Source organism: Monodon monoceros, unplaced genomic scaffold (genome assembly GCF_005190385.1).
Source record: "Monodon monoceros isolate NGI ecotype Baffin Bay Population unplaced genomic scaffold, NGI_Narwhal_1 Super_Scaffold_15, whole genome shotgun sequence".
Classification (NCBI taxonomy): Eukaryota; Metazoa; Chordata; class Mammalia; order Artiodactyla; family Monodontidae; genus Monodon; species Monodon monoceros.
This window is the reverse complement of record NW_021703771.1, coordinates 27,933,077-27,948,208: the sequence shown is the minus strand read 5'-3', so window position 1 is coordinate 27,948,208 and position 15,132 is coordinate 27,933,077. Positions and strand designations below refer to the sequence as shown.

The following is a 15,132-nucleotide window of genomic DNA, read 5'->3' as shown; positions in this document are numbered from 1 at the left end:
CAGTGCGTAGGTGAGTACATGAATTGCAAAGGAAGTAGGTAGAGAACTAAGGGGCAGAAGGAGTTAAAGGAGGAGGGTTAGTTAACTGAGCATTTGCTATATTCACTGGATTAGGCTCTTTCCAAATATCTGATTAATAATGAGTTTTATAATTTACTTGTCTATTCAGAGAAATAAGAGGGAAATCTGTTGGAATATTTACCTCCTAACTATTATTTTGTGATGGTCGTTGGAAGTGCATTTGCAAATACGCGCATATATCAATTTAGATCTTAGATGAGAGAATAACAGTGCTAAAAGGAACATACAAAAAACAAGGTCCAGAGAGGTTAAGTGGCTTTCTCAAAATTACAGCTTTTTGAATAAATAACCCAGCCTAGCATTACTCATATTTCTGGTTTAGCAGGCTATCTCTCATTTATGTTGTAAACTGCTCTATATAATGCTTACGGATATGGATGCATTCAATATGAATTACTAAGAGGAAGAACACTTTTGGTAGTAGTGGAGCTTATCCATTTGCAAAATGCTACAAAATCTCCAGATGAGAGATGTCCGGGAAAAAAAATACCATCTTAATTGACTGATGTTTGCAATACAAAGAAGTGTTAGTTTGGGAGGAAAGAAAAGATATTTCTCCCCATGCATAGTTTGGTAATAAATATGTGCCCCCTACAGTGCTTGCACTTTATATTCTTCTTAAATGCTACTTGTTTCTTTTCTATTAGAAACAGTTGGTATGTTAATATTTGAATAGACTGTTAACATGTTGCAAATTCTTTTTAATCTTTCTAGAAATGTTACTTCTTTGGGGTCTTAGAATGCAGTAAGCCTGGAAAGACATAAAATGCCTTCCTTTTCATCCAGGCAGCAAACTGACCAATGAAACAAATACATCATGTCTAACGGGTACCAAGAAGCTGGAACTGTTATCACACTTTACAAAATATTTTGCATGATCTCTAATGCAATCTGTTTATTCATTCAACAAGAATTTGTTGAGATCCTCCTCTGGGTTAGGCACTGGATTTATCTTTTAGATTCTAAAATTTATTTTGTTTAACAGCTTGATTACAATTAATTTATTAAGAAGTTCCCTTCAATGAGATAGAGTTTAAGGGCACTCAAAGATATGATTAAGCACGAAGTCATAATGTAAGGATCTAAACCTTGTTTTGGTAACATTAATTCATGCAGAGACATTTTCTGGGTGATTGCCTTTAAGACTCAATGGAATCTAGTCTGAAAATTGGCAGGCAAAAAGATCTCAATAGTAGAGTTTCCTATTCTTTCCATATTTAACCTCCAACTGGAGGCAAGAATATAAAGGCTCAGCAAATAATTTCTAAATAGTTGGTCAATTTATACCTCAGATACTCTGAGCTTTCTAAGCCCTCCCAACAGAAGATATTTCTGCACATTCTGGGATTATCAGAATTTGTATAGTAAATATACAATTTTGAAGCTGATAGGGGATTCCTAGTTAGATAACTTTTTCAGTTTCTACTTCATATTGTTATATTTATGGCTGTCATAAACTACGACTGTCATGTCTTTTTTTTTCAGACATGACATACTGCTAGATATGGAGAATTTAGTATATGTTCTTATTAATAAGGCCTATAATAATTATATTTATATATTCTTACTAGTAAGGCCTGCAATAAATAACATTTAAATATTCAGACCATTGAAAGTAAAAGGTTTTTGATATTTTTAAATAAAACTTTTTAAGTGGTCTGTTCTTTTTTTATATTCACAATCTACCTCCTGGCAAAATTTGTTTGTTTTTGTAACCAGCAGCAAGCCAATCTTGTCAAATATTTATCTTTCACCACGTGATATCCTTAAAAAATTGCAATCCACAGGATTTATTAAAGAAGTGGCAGAGAAACAGAACCATCTTGAGGGTTGCATTTCACTTCAAATGTAGTGAAAGCCCATTTCCTTCTACTAAAGCTCAACTCCTAAAATATTTAAACCAGAAAGAATGCTAACAAGTTTCATGTTTTATTTACCTTATGTATACTTTTTCAAAAGTCAAAGTGCTTCCACAGAGAGTGTAACATTCTACAGGCCCTAATAACACCAATAAGGCATTCACATTTTTAGAATTGAGATGTACTTCAATGATAAGGTGAGAATACAGTGAAGAAGAAAACAGGATCAAGAGAGATAGTACCCTTTAATTCTAATCTTGGCTATGTCAATATAGGTGTGGGGTGTACGAGTGTGTGTGCCCGTGTGTGTGTATGTGTGTGTGTGTGTGTGAACATATGTCTTAAATAAATATTATCTCTGAATCTAGTTGTTTCATAAGTAGAACGAAGAGATTGGTTTGTAAACATTGCTATAATTTCTTCCAGCCCTAAAACTCACTGATCAATGGACCCAGAATTGAAGGTGACTCATTCATTTTTGGTACTTCATATTGAGAAAACTTATTCTTCTGGGACTTGGTAATGGGTTTTTAATATACAGATGTGCTAGTTAGTCACTCAGTATTATTGCCTTAGCTTCAGTCATATTATCAGCATATAATTATTGTCTCACACTGAGAAAGAGACCAAATTCATAGTTGACAATAAAGGCAATGCCCTCAGGTTTCTCGGTTCTTTGAAATCATGAGCACACACCACAGCAAAGGCTTTTTACTGAATGCTTTTCTGCTTCTGAAGAAAGCAGGTATTTCTAAATTGGTTAGTAATGCATCCTCTTTAGATCCCTATACTTTTTGTTGGCCAAAAAGACAATAAAGTAAACATAAATGTATGAATTTGACTATTTGAACATCATGAAATAAATGCGGTGGAGATCTCTCCTTATCTAGGAGGGCATCTACACAGACATCATTTCTGGATGCAGTGTGGTTAGAAGAGATAATATGGAGGTAATCTTCCATTAGGTCAAATGAGTAAACAAAGTATGTGGCTCAGAAACAGGTCTGTTCATCTTTATCTCTGGTTAGGGCATTGCCTGACACAGGGAGCCTGTTCAATCATGGGTAAAGGAGTGAACCTGAAGGTCAAACAATCCTTCATCCAATGTAGGAATCTTCCTCTGCTCAAATCCTTCTAGTGGTCCCAAGAGCTCATTCCCTCACAAGGCAGTCTGGATTGTTGGCCATAGCTCCTGCTTTCTGAATTTAAATTTGCCTCTCTCTCTAACTTCCATTTGATGTAGAAAATTGTGGAGTTGAGTTCTACTGATGTTAACATGTAGAGGATTATTAGACTAAGCCACAAATAGACACAAATAGATGTCATCAGAACGTTCTAACACTTTTGATGGGTTTAGAATAAAGTCATTAAAGATTCTTTTGGTAAATGCTTTCTTTGAAGAATCCTTATCTTCCCATCTTTTCTCACCCACTGTCCTCTGCTTATATCCAGCCCTTAACATTATGGAGGGGAAACACTGTACAGCAACTGCAAGTTCAGGGGCGAATTCTCCAAAAACGTAGTACAATGAAAGTTTATTTTAGTTCTGTAAAACCCTGAGGGCCATGGTCACATGTGCCACATATGAATAATTACAAAAATGGAATATAAAACATCATCTCCAGTTAGTACCTCTAGGCTAGAACTGTCACTTTTTTGGAACAAACAAAAATTTTCTGATGACTTTCAATGTCATTCATTTATTAATTCAACAAATATGCATTGAGATATCACTCTGTGTTCCCTACAGATCGCCATTTTATTATGTTTAACATCTTATACTTAACACCTTGATAATAATTTTATTTAGGTTCTTTTAAATGATAGGACAAACATCTCGTATTATGTTCATATGATGAAACGAAATAGTTTTAGACATTGGACCTTTGGAAAAAATATTTTAAATTGATATGTTATTAAAAATTATATTGATGCATAAATGTACCAATTATAAAAATGACTTGTATCTATACATAACATTTTCCCTTGTCACTTGATAAGATTATTTGTTTCATTATAAAAAGGAGTGTTAAGATCAGGAAGAAAACTATCTTAGATTTTCTTAAGTGTTACTAGGATTATTTCCCAGGTACTAAAAATCCCAACAAACTGGATATTTAAAAATACATAATAATTTAACTTAAGATCATGAGAACAAGTGGCTGCATGTGCAAGTCAATTTAATGAAAATAAATGGAAAGCTTAATAGCTTCCCAAATAGAATAGTTCTGCTCCACTATCTGGCTTATTCACTAAGTGAATAATTCACAAATGTGGCATTCACAAATGTGGTAAACAGGTAAAAAATAGATCAAATAAAGACAGTTATACACTGTTCAACTTCGAAGTCAAAGAAGTTAGAATTCAATTACAAATGCTTTTCCTTTGTTACATTATGCCAACTTGGAACTAGAGATGATAATATTTAATGAAAATATTTCATATTTGAAGATGTGCATCTTCATTTACCAAATGGATTAAACAACTGATCAGTGTAGGAACAACAATCGAATCACAAAGTTACATTACAGACAACTACAAAAATATGAAAAAAATAATGTTTACAAATGATAGAGAAGAATAAATTATTTTTCAGTGCACATAATTAGGTATATATAAGATAATTTAAAACAAGTGGAGTGATTGCTGAGGCTGCGCTCTCAAAAATCTCCATCAAAATATATATGTCACCCGAGAGAGTGATACAAATAAATTATGACACAAAAGCTGAATGATGTCTCTTCTCATCTTCAAAACCTCAATAATATCTCATCAAAATAATTTGCCAAGTGTGCAAATGATGGAAAACTTTAATTCCAAAACCATTTCTCTAAATTACCAACGGATTTATATTCTTGATGTCTTTTCACATGGTCACAAGCCAAGCATGCATGTGATTCCCAAAATCGTGGAAGATTTACTGTGAAATCTTTCCTCCAGTTAAAGTAACTAAGGTATAATTTATTGTTTTTATCTACTTCCTTCAGATACTTTGCTAGCTCACTGGGAGAGTTATAATCTTCCACATGAATGAATGAATCTGCTGGAATATAATTCTCATAGTTTTCCCTAGATGGCCCCAAAACAACAGGCACAGAGCCAGCCAGAAAAGCATTGTAGAGCTTTTCTGTGATGTAATCTTTGTGGATTGAGTTTTCAAAGGAAAGATAAAATTTGCAAGTAGATATGGTAGGAATCAAATTTTTATCATTCACATACTCTCCAAATGCTTGCCCATAGGTATGGATTTCAATGCTTTTGCTTAGCTCATTGTAATACTTGACCCTGGCATGCTCAGGGTTCCAGTTACTTACAACCCAGCACACTAACTTCTCTTTGCTTGGCACTTCAAACACGAAGGGGTTTGTGCTCACCGTCAAGAAGCCATAAGGCACTTGGATATCTGAGTCGCGGCGATAAGTCAGAGTCAGGTTGAACAGGTGCTCGATACCGCTCTTCTGGGGTGTGTGAGTTGGTGATTCCAAATTCATCCAAATCCATTTCTGGAAGGGTGGCCTCGCCTGCTGAGGTAAATTAGTCAGATCCCAACTGATGTCTCGGTGATGGATCAGAACCGCATGCGATTTGTTGTACAGGGACCGGTCCGTCGTGAGATGGCATCCTTGGATGTTGAACATTGCTTGGCAAGATGTAAGGTCAAAGGTCTGCCCAAATGGCCACACCCAAATCAGAATCGTAGTTTCGTTAAAATAATCAGTTTTGGTGGAGAAGAAATTTTTCATTTTCAGCACAGTGCTGGCTGACTCCATCGGATTGAAGATCCAGCTGTTGGTGGGCTTGATGTAAATGAGCAGACATGCCATGAAGCAGCCCAGGATAATGCAGACGATTAAAAATGGGCGGAGAATTCCTTTGGATGCCGAGGTCATAATTTTTCCTGTGAAACAGAAAAGGAAAGATAGAGGGGTAGGTAGAGGTAGGGATGAAGAGTTAATCATAAATACATTTTGAGATAAACAGGTGATACATCCTAAAATACACTTAATCACAAAATCAACTGCATTTTCCTTTCCAGTCTTAGCAAAAACGAAATATAGGATGTCAGTGCAATAAAATCAAGTTGTAACTTTAACAGTGCCCGTTCCCTAAATGCTCACTCTCAGCTAGGCTGTGTGCCAAGCACTTTGCATACTTCATTTCCTTTGATCCTCACAGAACCCCTATCAAGGAGGTCTTTTATCACCTCTTCTCTGCAGAATGAAGACGTTGAGGGCCAGAGATATAAGTAACTAGCTTACCCTAACTAGTTTATCCATTGAGTTATGCTCTTTCTTGCCTTCTACAATCTGTTTTGAACAAATAATACAAACATCAATAATCCATTGAGGTGCATTTGGCACCTCAGGTTTTATTGTCTTGATTTCTCTAGTCTCTGCCCTTTATATGAGTGAGGACTATTTACCCAGGAGTTAAATTCAGATCCATTTCCCATAACAAGAACAGTATCTGACACTTATCTGGTGCTCATTAGTGCCAAGCATTAATCTGAGGACTTACATGAACATATATATATACATATGTGTGTGTGTTAATGTATATACATATGTGTGGTGTGTGTGTCTGCGTAAGCACACATATTAACTCATTATATTCCCATCTTAATCATGAAGAAACTAAAGCCCAAAATGGTTAAGAAACTTGCCCAAGGTGATATAGTAAGTGGCAGAATACACTTTTAAACTCAGGCTCTGGCTCCAGAGTCTGGGCACTTGAGGACTACATTTTTTTTCTTTGCGTTACGCGAGCCTCTCACTGTTGTGGCCTCTCCCGTTGCGGAGCACAGGCTCCGGACGCGCAGGTTCAGCGGCCATGGCTCACGGGCCCAGCTGCCCCGCGGCATGTGGGATCTTCCCGGACCGGGGCACGAACCCGTGTCCCCTGCATCGGCAGGCGGACTCTCAACCACTGCGCCACCAGGGAAGCCGGAGGACTACGTTTTTATAATCATTGATTCCCCTGGTTGCAGCCAGAGGATACAATCATCTTAATGATAACAGTATGTAAACTCCATGAGGGGCTTTGTTTCTCACTGCTGTGTCCTCATCACCAGGTTACAGTAGATGCTTAATAGATGCTGTGTATGTTGCATGAATGAATGGGTGGATTGCTGAGTACCAACTATGCCCAAGGTAAAATGCTTGGTAACTAGATAAACAAAAGTGAACCAAGTGTGAATGAATGAAATTATACTTAGTTGCTTTCTTGGTGTATTTTAACACATATCCTTCTACAGAATAACTACCTTTAAATTGACTTACAGGTATTCCTACCAGTAGATGAGCAAAATCTCCTAGTTGTGATTCTCTTTGTAGCAACTCAAAGTTGTCATATTGTATGTTTTAATCCCACAACACTTTTTTGGCCAAACGGGAAGAATTGGCTGCTAGGCAGAAACAACATTCTTTCCACTGTGTGCCTCTCAGTTCTCCTGCTTCCTGGACATTTTGAGTTTCTTGAGGTTCTTCTTGTTAACTCTCTGCACAGCTTCCCCCTTCAACTTTCCACTGCTGTTGGGGTCAATTACTAAACAACAGGGGCAGTTACTCAGTAACCCCTGCTTTGTACAGAAACTGTCAGAAAAGTTTGTCTCTTGGACCCAAATTGACATCCCCTTGACAGGAACTTTTTCACCTACTCCTCATTACTAAAATTCAGTTGGATACCCAACGTGTCTTGAATTATTATACAACCTATTTTTGAAGGACCCACAGCTGTGTCACTATAGCTCTCAAGAGAGACAGCAATAAATGTATAGCATAAAGCAAATCATAAACAGGATAATTAAAGTTTTTGACATCATTTTTTAATAGTTTCAAGTAATATGAAGGAATATAATTTAAAGACTTTAGCATTAAAAATAAGAGTCTTAGTAAAAGATTTGTAAGAATTTGAATGTGTATAATTGTGTTTTCCATTAAGAGACCTTCAGTCGTACTTTAAGAATGCTCTAAGTGTTAAAGAATGGAGGAGCCTGGAATAGAAACGGTTCAGGTGTGATTCTCAAACCATAAGTATACTTCAAGGTATTATGTAGAGAAATGTGAAACCAAGAAGAACAGAAGGCTTCTTCAAGGTGTGGTAATTCTAGATGTGTGTGTGTGTGTGTGTGTGTGTGTGTGTGTGTTTTGAATCCTTATTTTAAATGGAAAGAAACAGGCATATATCTGGAAAAGATGAAAACTCTAACTGACAATCACTGTGTGGTACACTTACTCTCTATATGTTGTCCGGGTTCATAATCAAACCACTCCTGATAAAGCAAGACTTTTTAATCCTCAGTTAAAAAAGCATAAACATCAGAAACCCTTTGAACAGAACTTTGGATCTACTTGGGGATCTTGAGATCAACTCAAATCAACCCCAAAGACCTGAAATGAATCACTGACAAATTAATAGGTGGATTAAAGTTAGAAATGGTTTAAAAAAGCAGAAGGGTTGCCATATATAGTCACATTGTGACTTCTTTCCTGTTAAACAAAATAAAATTTGTAAAGTGCTTCCTACAGTGCCTGGACAATAGAAAGCACTAGGTGTTTGCTATTATGTTACTATTTCTTGTTAAACAGTCAAGAATCAGAGCTCTCATCATAGCTGAAAGTCTTTTGGACTAATAGATTCTGATTTTATGCAAATTATTACCATTTCTAACCACACACACGCCTACAGTCTCCTCTAAGTACAAAACATAACTCATTAATAATGTCTGGATAAAATACGTAAGAAAACAAAGTATAATGAATATAAGCAGGTCTTCCAATAAGTCACGGCATGAGTCTTTTCACAAAACGTTGCTCTACAAGCACGTTATACTTAGAGGATTCTGTACCAGATATTTGCTAGTGTTTACTGCCTGGCAGTTGCTCTGCCGTCTTCTGAAAATAGTGCCCGAATTTCCTATCGAGATACCTCTCCTCTCCTGTGTGCAATCTTTGGGACTGCAGAGGACAATATCTCCCTTTTACTTAACCAGTGTTGAGCAGGGGAGCCAGATCATTCAAACTCTCTCTCTCTCTCTCTGGGTGTTTAAATCTTGAGTGTAAGGGCCAGGAGGGAAAATATATTGGAGCTGATTAACCACGGTGGGGTCCCCTGAGAAGACAATTATATAAACTCTGCTATCTGGGTCCAAGGAGCTCCCCATGATGCTGCCTTCCTGTGCTTGGTTCTTCAGATATTCCTTCAGTTCTAAGAGCTACTCCATAAACTTGCAATAATTTCCTTTTTGTTTACATTAGTTATAATTGGTTTTATTGCTTGAAACAAACAAATCCAAACAAACAACAACAAAAACAAACAACAAAACCCTAATCAAGCCAAAAAAAACACCCCAAAATGAAAAAACAAAAACCCAATTGATTATCTCTCCTTTTTTCTTTTTTTCTTCCTGCAGTAGGTTAAGTATATAACTTAAATCTTTCAAAAAATTATCTGGATTTAAAAAACCTGTATATAAATTCTAAAAACAGCAAACAAATCTCTTCACTTTACATTAAGCCATAGACTGCACCTAGAGTTTAGCTATTTGGTGGTGTCTAACTTAACAGTTAGTAATCTGTTTAGGCCGGCTCAGAGAACGATTTTTCCCCATATAATCATTATGGTGTTTAGCGTCATGACATTAGTATCTGGAATTCTGCAAAAGTCTTCTGAATACTCCATTGATGTTCGTAATTTAAATTGCCCCTTTAAAAAAATTGGGGGGGGGGTTGGTATTGTTTTGTTTTGCTTCTACTCTTTCCTACAACTTTTATGCTAAAATCCTTTACAAGAATAAAAATATAAGCCTTCTACTTTCTACACTGTACACCGAATTATATTCTGTCTCAAAGCACTGTAAGACTTAATATATTCATGGCTTTACTTTCAAAGACTCCCTTGACACCTCACATTCCACTAAACCTTTCTTGTGGGCATTCCTGCTCTGAGTTCCCACAATTCTCCCCATTAGCTCCTGAGCCAAATGCCTCGTGCCTTTGGGAGAAATGCCATTTACTTTTTGGCAAGAAAACACTGGTTGATCTCTAGAATGCTATCAAATTTGTGTTTGTGAACATTTCTCAAAGACCTTTGGATGCAATCTCTGGTATTTCCAGGCAAAAGCCTCTGTTTTACTTCCTCCAAACACCACAGAAGCTGCCACCAAAATATACCAGCTTTGGTCAGCAATGCTTTTCCTGAATATTCCTCAGAATACATTCTGGAGTAACTGACAATTTCCTGACTTATTAATACAGTGGTTTCATCTTTAGGGTTATTACCTCTAGATGCTCAAAAACCTCTTTTTTTTTTTTTTTTCTGCTTTCACTTTTGTCTCAGACATTTGTTTCCTTTGGTCTGCAAGTTGCCAACTGCCATGTCTCCTGCCCTGCACACTTCTTTATCTTGGATAGTTTCTACATTCAGTCTCTGAAATTTTCTTTTCAATTCAGGGATTAACCTTTTTTAGTCTGATCCTTTATCTGCTCTCTTCTCTTTACTCATAATCACTAGTTCTTAATCACTGTCTCAATTCACTTTAGAAGCTCTACTTACCAGCTCTGGCTATAGCTAGAACAATCAGATCTGACACTGAGCCCAAGTGTAACGTGGCCCACGTGCCACCTAAACATAGGAACACCCCAGACAGGACAGGGGGTAGTTTCTGTCATTTTTCCAGAACATGCTTTCTAGATTCCCTTGAGGCAGTCTTTCATAATTTCATAGTGCTTTCTATGACTATTGTCAGGTGTTGGACCATAGCAGCCAGGTAATGAAGGTCAAGGATGCCTTTAAAAAAAGAAACCTCTCATTTTGGGGCCAAAATATTACTATATGTTCCTGACTCTGAGAGTTTCTTTCTTTTCGATGACAAAGTAGAGCAATTAACCCATTGAAGGAGCCTTGACATTTCCCTTTCCTTCAAATCCATACCCAACCCAGCACGAGACCTGCCAGTTTTGCCTCCTCAATATTTCTTAGATTAGTTGACTTCTCCCCATTTCCCTGGGTTAAAATGTGTATCATCTCTTGTATGGACTACTAACATTGCTTTTTAAGTGGTCCACCTGGCACTCACTTTTGATCCTTTCGGTTCATTCACACTGTAGTAGACCAGTGATTCTCAAAGTGTGTTCCCGAGACTGCCTCAGCATCAGCATCTCCTGGGATCTTGTTAGAAATGCAAATTCCCCCACCCAAATCTTGACATATGGAAGCAGAAACTCTAGGGTGAGGCCCAGCAATCCATTTAAAAAAGTCCTCCAAGTGATTCCGACATACACTTTTGAAACCACACATCACATGTTACCCTTCTGTTTAAGGGTATGAATTCCAGTTGCTTTTAAGATAAAGTAAAAAAGTCTTAATGTGGCTTAAACAGTTTTGGATGATGGGGACCTTGCCTCTGTCTCCAGCCTCAGTGCGTTGACAAACTCTTTTGCATTCTCTGCAATGCTCTGCTTGGCCGTCTTGCATGGGGTCACTGCACCAGTTCTTCTCCCTCCCTGAACAGTTTCCTGCTCTTTCTTTTTTTTTTTTTTTTTTGCGGTACGCAGGCCTCTCACTGTTGTGGCCTCTCCCGTTGCGGAGTACAGGCTCCGGACGCGCAGGTTCAGCGGCCATGGCTCACGGGCCCAGCCGCCCCGCGGCATGTGGGATCTTCCCGGACCGGGGCACGAACCCGTGTCCCCTGATTTGGCAGGTGGACTCTCAACCACTGCGCCACCAGGGAAGCCCTGTTGAGTCAATTTTGAAACTCAACTAACCTCAAAGAGCTAAATTGCCTAAAAACAATAAAGGCGGAGAAAAGGAATCATTTAAATAAAATTTTCAGTTATATACCAGAGTTTGTCCACATGCCATCAGTTAATGTTTTCAAAGGATTTACAAGTATTTATTTTTACCATTCCTTAAAACTTAATATGGAATTCCTTCTCTATAAATTTTTGCATTCTTAATTCCCTGGATCTCACCAGACTACTATTGAATATATAAGGCCATATGCTTTGAATCACCAGTTTGATAGTTGGATTTCCATCAGTCTTACTACCAGGAATGTCTCTTCTTTTAGGTGTCCCTCAATTGTTTCTGTGAAAGACCATGCAACTTTCATTTGGACCCCAACCAGTGTGGCAGCAACAGTCCCCATCCACTGTTTGTCCTTCTTCATCATGTGGTTCCACTAGTCTGAGAATCCACTTAATGCAGCTGTCCTTCTCCTCCTAACCATTCAACGTGTGGACCTAGAAACACAAACGCAGCTTTTCGCTGACCTCTAACCTTCAGGGTGCCAGAGTTTCTGGGCCCACGTCACAGTTGAAAAACCAGCTCTCTGATCAAACTTGGTCACTGATTCCAGCATCTCTGAATATGCTGGGACACTCACAACATCTCTTCCAGAACTTTTCCTTCAATTTCTGGTCCTCTATCTGCTAACAGTACAGACTTTATTCTCGTTTATAGGGCAAGTGAGTGAATCCACAGGAGATAAACTACTTTACCTTCTCTGGCTCTTTCCTCTACCCTTAACCCCAACATTAAATTCTTGCTCTTCCAGCTACAAAAGCAAAAATGAAAACAAAAAAACAAAACACCATCATGCATATCAAAGCATGTTAGCAGATACTAAGAAGGAGGCTGCCTGAATGAAAGAATATCTACGTACAGAGAGAAACATTGGATGGGGCATTGCCATGACAACAGTTTCTGCATCAGACTAAATTCTGAAGGCTGATCATCTTTTGAACTCATGTGAAGCTAATTAGCACCAGCTTTACTGGGGTTAAATAAAAACAGATTACTGTAGTTAATGAGGAGCTTCTGAAACTTCAACTTAAATCTATAATAAAAGAATTGGCCAGTAAGAACTAAAATAGAAAGGATGAGCCACAAGAAGTCAAGAACCTGAGACAATATGATAGAAGTGTTGTTCAGAAGATTGTAGGGAAAAAAAAAGAACTTGCAAGTTTAATCAACTTGCAGCTGAGTAATCTGAAAATGAACTGATTGATTAACATACTTAACAGAAGATAATATTATTAGAAGAAAGATGGAAATGGAGAAATTAGGAGTAAAAATTCCAAGAGTAAGAAACTTTTAATCTTGGAGATACAAGTGCTACAGTCCTTGGAGGGGAGGATTTCTATCATATCTTGGTGGGAATTCAATTGGCCCCTTTGGCTTCTTTATCTGTAACCTGAATGAAACATCGTCAAGGGTCACCTAAGTGTCTTATTCTGATACCATTCTTAATAAATAATCTTTTGAATATTTATTTTACCAAGCAGTTGAATACTCAGAAGAAAACACCATATTTGATGAACACTGTTCTCTTATCTTCTATTAAAGAACCTTCACCCTTCCTAAAACCGCTCCTCTGTTCTGTCCTTGCAGATATAGTCACATCATCCATACACCTGCCTAAGTCTCCAGTTGGAAAGCATGATTTACTGCCTCCACTCCCTAACCTGACTTCCATAGATTACCACAATTAGTCAACTGAAATGCCATAACATTTGTTAAATCTCACTCTCTTTCTCCATCTTTTTGCCACTCCATTGTTTAGGTCTGCATCACTTATTTCCTGGATTGTTGTAATGAACCATTAACTGTTATCACTGATACTGGTCTTGCTTTCCTTCGATTCATAGTAAAAACTGTGACTTGAGTGTCCTTTTTTTCCTTTTTCCCTTTCATTCTCTCTCTTTCAAAAAAGTTTTATTATAGAAGTTGTGTTGGGGAAGAAGGTGTTAAAGCAGCTGGCCTGAGATCCCGCCTATTACCAGGGAGATGATCCTGGGGGGTGGGAGGAAGAATGCAGGCGACCTGGTCTAATGTCCTTGAAAACATGATAACTTGACCTCCAGGTCAACAGACTAATATTTGCTGGAAGGGAGAATTCTTATCTATGAAATACTTTAAGGAAGATGTTCTTGGTTTAGAATTGCTTACTGTAAACAAACATATACTTGTATGGATTTATGAGGTATGGCTCGCTGGAGAATGTTACATAAGCTATACAATTGTATAAGCTATACAATTCTCTTGAGTATAAAATGGAGATGTTTTCCTTATATGGTGTCTTATTTACCAAAACACTTTCAGGTATATGTCTGAATTTATTTCAAGGTTATCTATTCTATTCTACTCATCTATCTGTTGATTATAACATGCTTTAAATTGTTTATATAGTTTTCCTCCTCATAATTATTTTCTTTAATTGTATATAACCTGCTTATTTTTCCAAATAACAACAGAATAATTTTCATCAAGCCCATCCTTGAAAAAAAATCTCTTTTTTTTTTTATAAGCAGATATTCATTTTTAATTATTATTTATTTATTTTTGGCTGTGTTGGGTCTTCGTTTCTGTGCGAGGACTTTCTCTAGTTGCGGCGAGCGGGGTCCACTCTTCATCGCGTTGCGCGGGCCTCTCACTATTGCGGCCTCTCTTGTTGCGGAGCACAGGCTCCAGACGTGCAGGCTCAGTAGCTGTGGCTCACGGGCCTAGTTGCTCCACGGCATGTGGGATCTTCCCAGACCAGGGCTCGAACCCGTGTCCCCTGCATTGGCAGGGAGATTCTCAACCACTGCACCACCAGGGAAGCCCTCTTGTTAGTATTTTGGAGAAATATTTCATTATGTCTGTTTAAATTATTTGAAAAAATAACATACCAAAAGTATTTGTTCTTCTCAATGAAAACACGCTATGCCATTCTTTTAAAATTGTTCATATCCTGGGTAAAGATTGATGGTGTCTTATGTATAGAATATTTATTTTTCTGAGGCATTTCATGTTTTTGCTGGCCTTGTCACTGTTAACGTATTTTTCTTCCCTCGTACCTCCTGATTATTTCTGAAATAGAGAAACACTAATGATTTCACATTTTTATATTTTATTGTAACACTTTACAGAACTCCTATCAATTTTAAGAATTTTTTGTTGATTTTATTGAGTTATTGAGATACATTTGCATGGCCCTTGTAAATAATAATATTTTCTTTACAATTTCAGTAGGTAAAATACATTGTTCATGGCTTAGAATTTTTGAAAAGACATTAAATAATAAGATTGATAGTTGGCTTCTTTGGCACTTTCTATTTGTAAGGACTGTGTCACTTCTCACCATTTTATAAGATAGAGATACTGTTCTCGTGTTAAGGAAGTTTCTTTCTATACCTTTAAATCAATTACT

General features: G+C 37.4%; 1 protein-coding gene across 2 annotated transcripts in view; it reads right to left on the bottom strand.

Annotated features, from left to right (window-relative positions):
• Nucleotides 1–3,625: 3,625 nt before the first annotated feature.
• The window catches only part of FUT9 (fucosyltransferase 9), a 75,560-nt gene continuing 64,053 nt past the window's right edge, over nucleotides 3,626–15,132 (bottom strand). The window contains exon 2 of one of the 2 annotated variants that reach the window (XM_029224262.1): nucleotides 3,626–5,838. In XM_029224262.1, coding sequence (XP_029080095.1) covers nucleotides 4,751–5,830 — 1,080 coding nt within the window. In that variant the 5' untranslated portion in view covers nucleotides 5,831–5,838 and the 3' untranslated portion in view covers nucleotides 3,626–4,750. The remainder of the gene's footprint in view (nucleotides 5,839–15,132) is intronic. The other variant, XM_029224263.1, reaches the window with a different exon arrangement.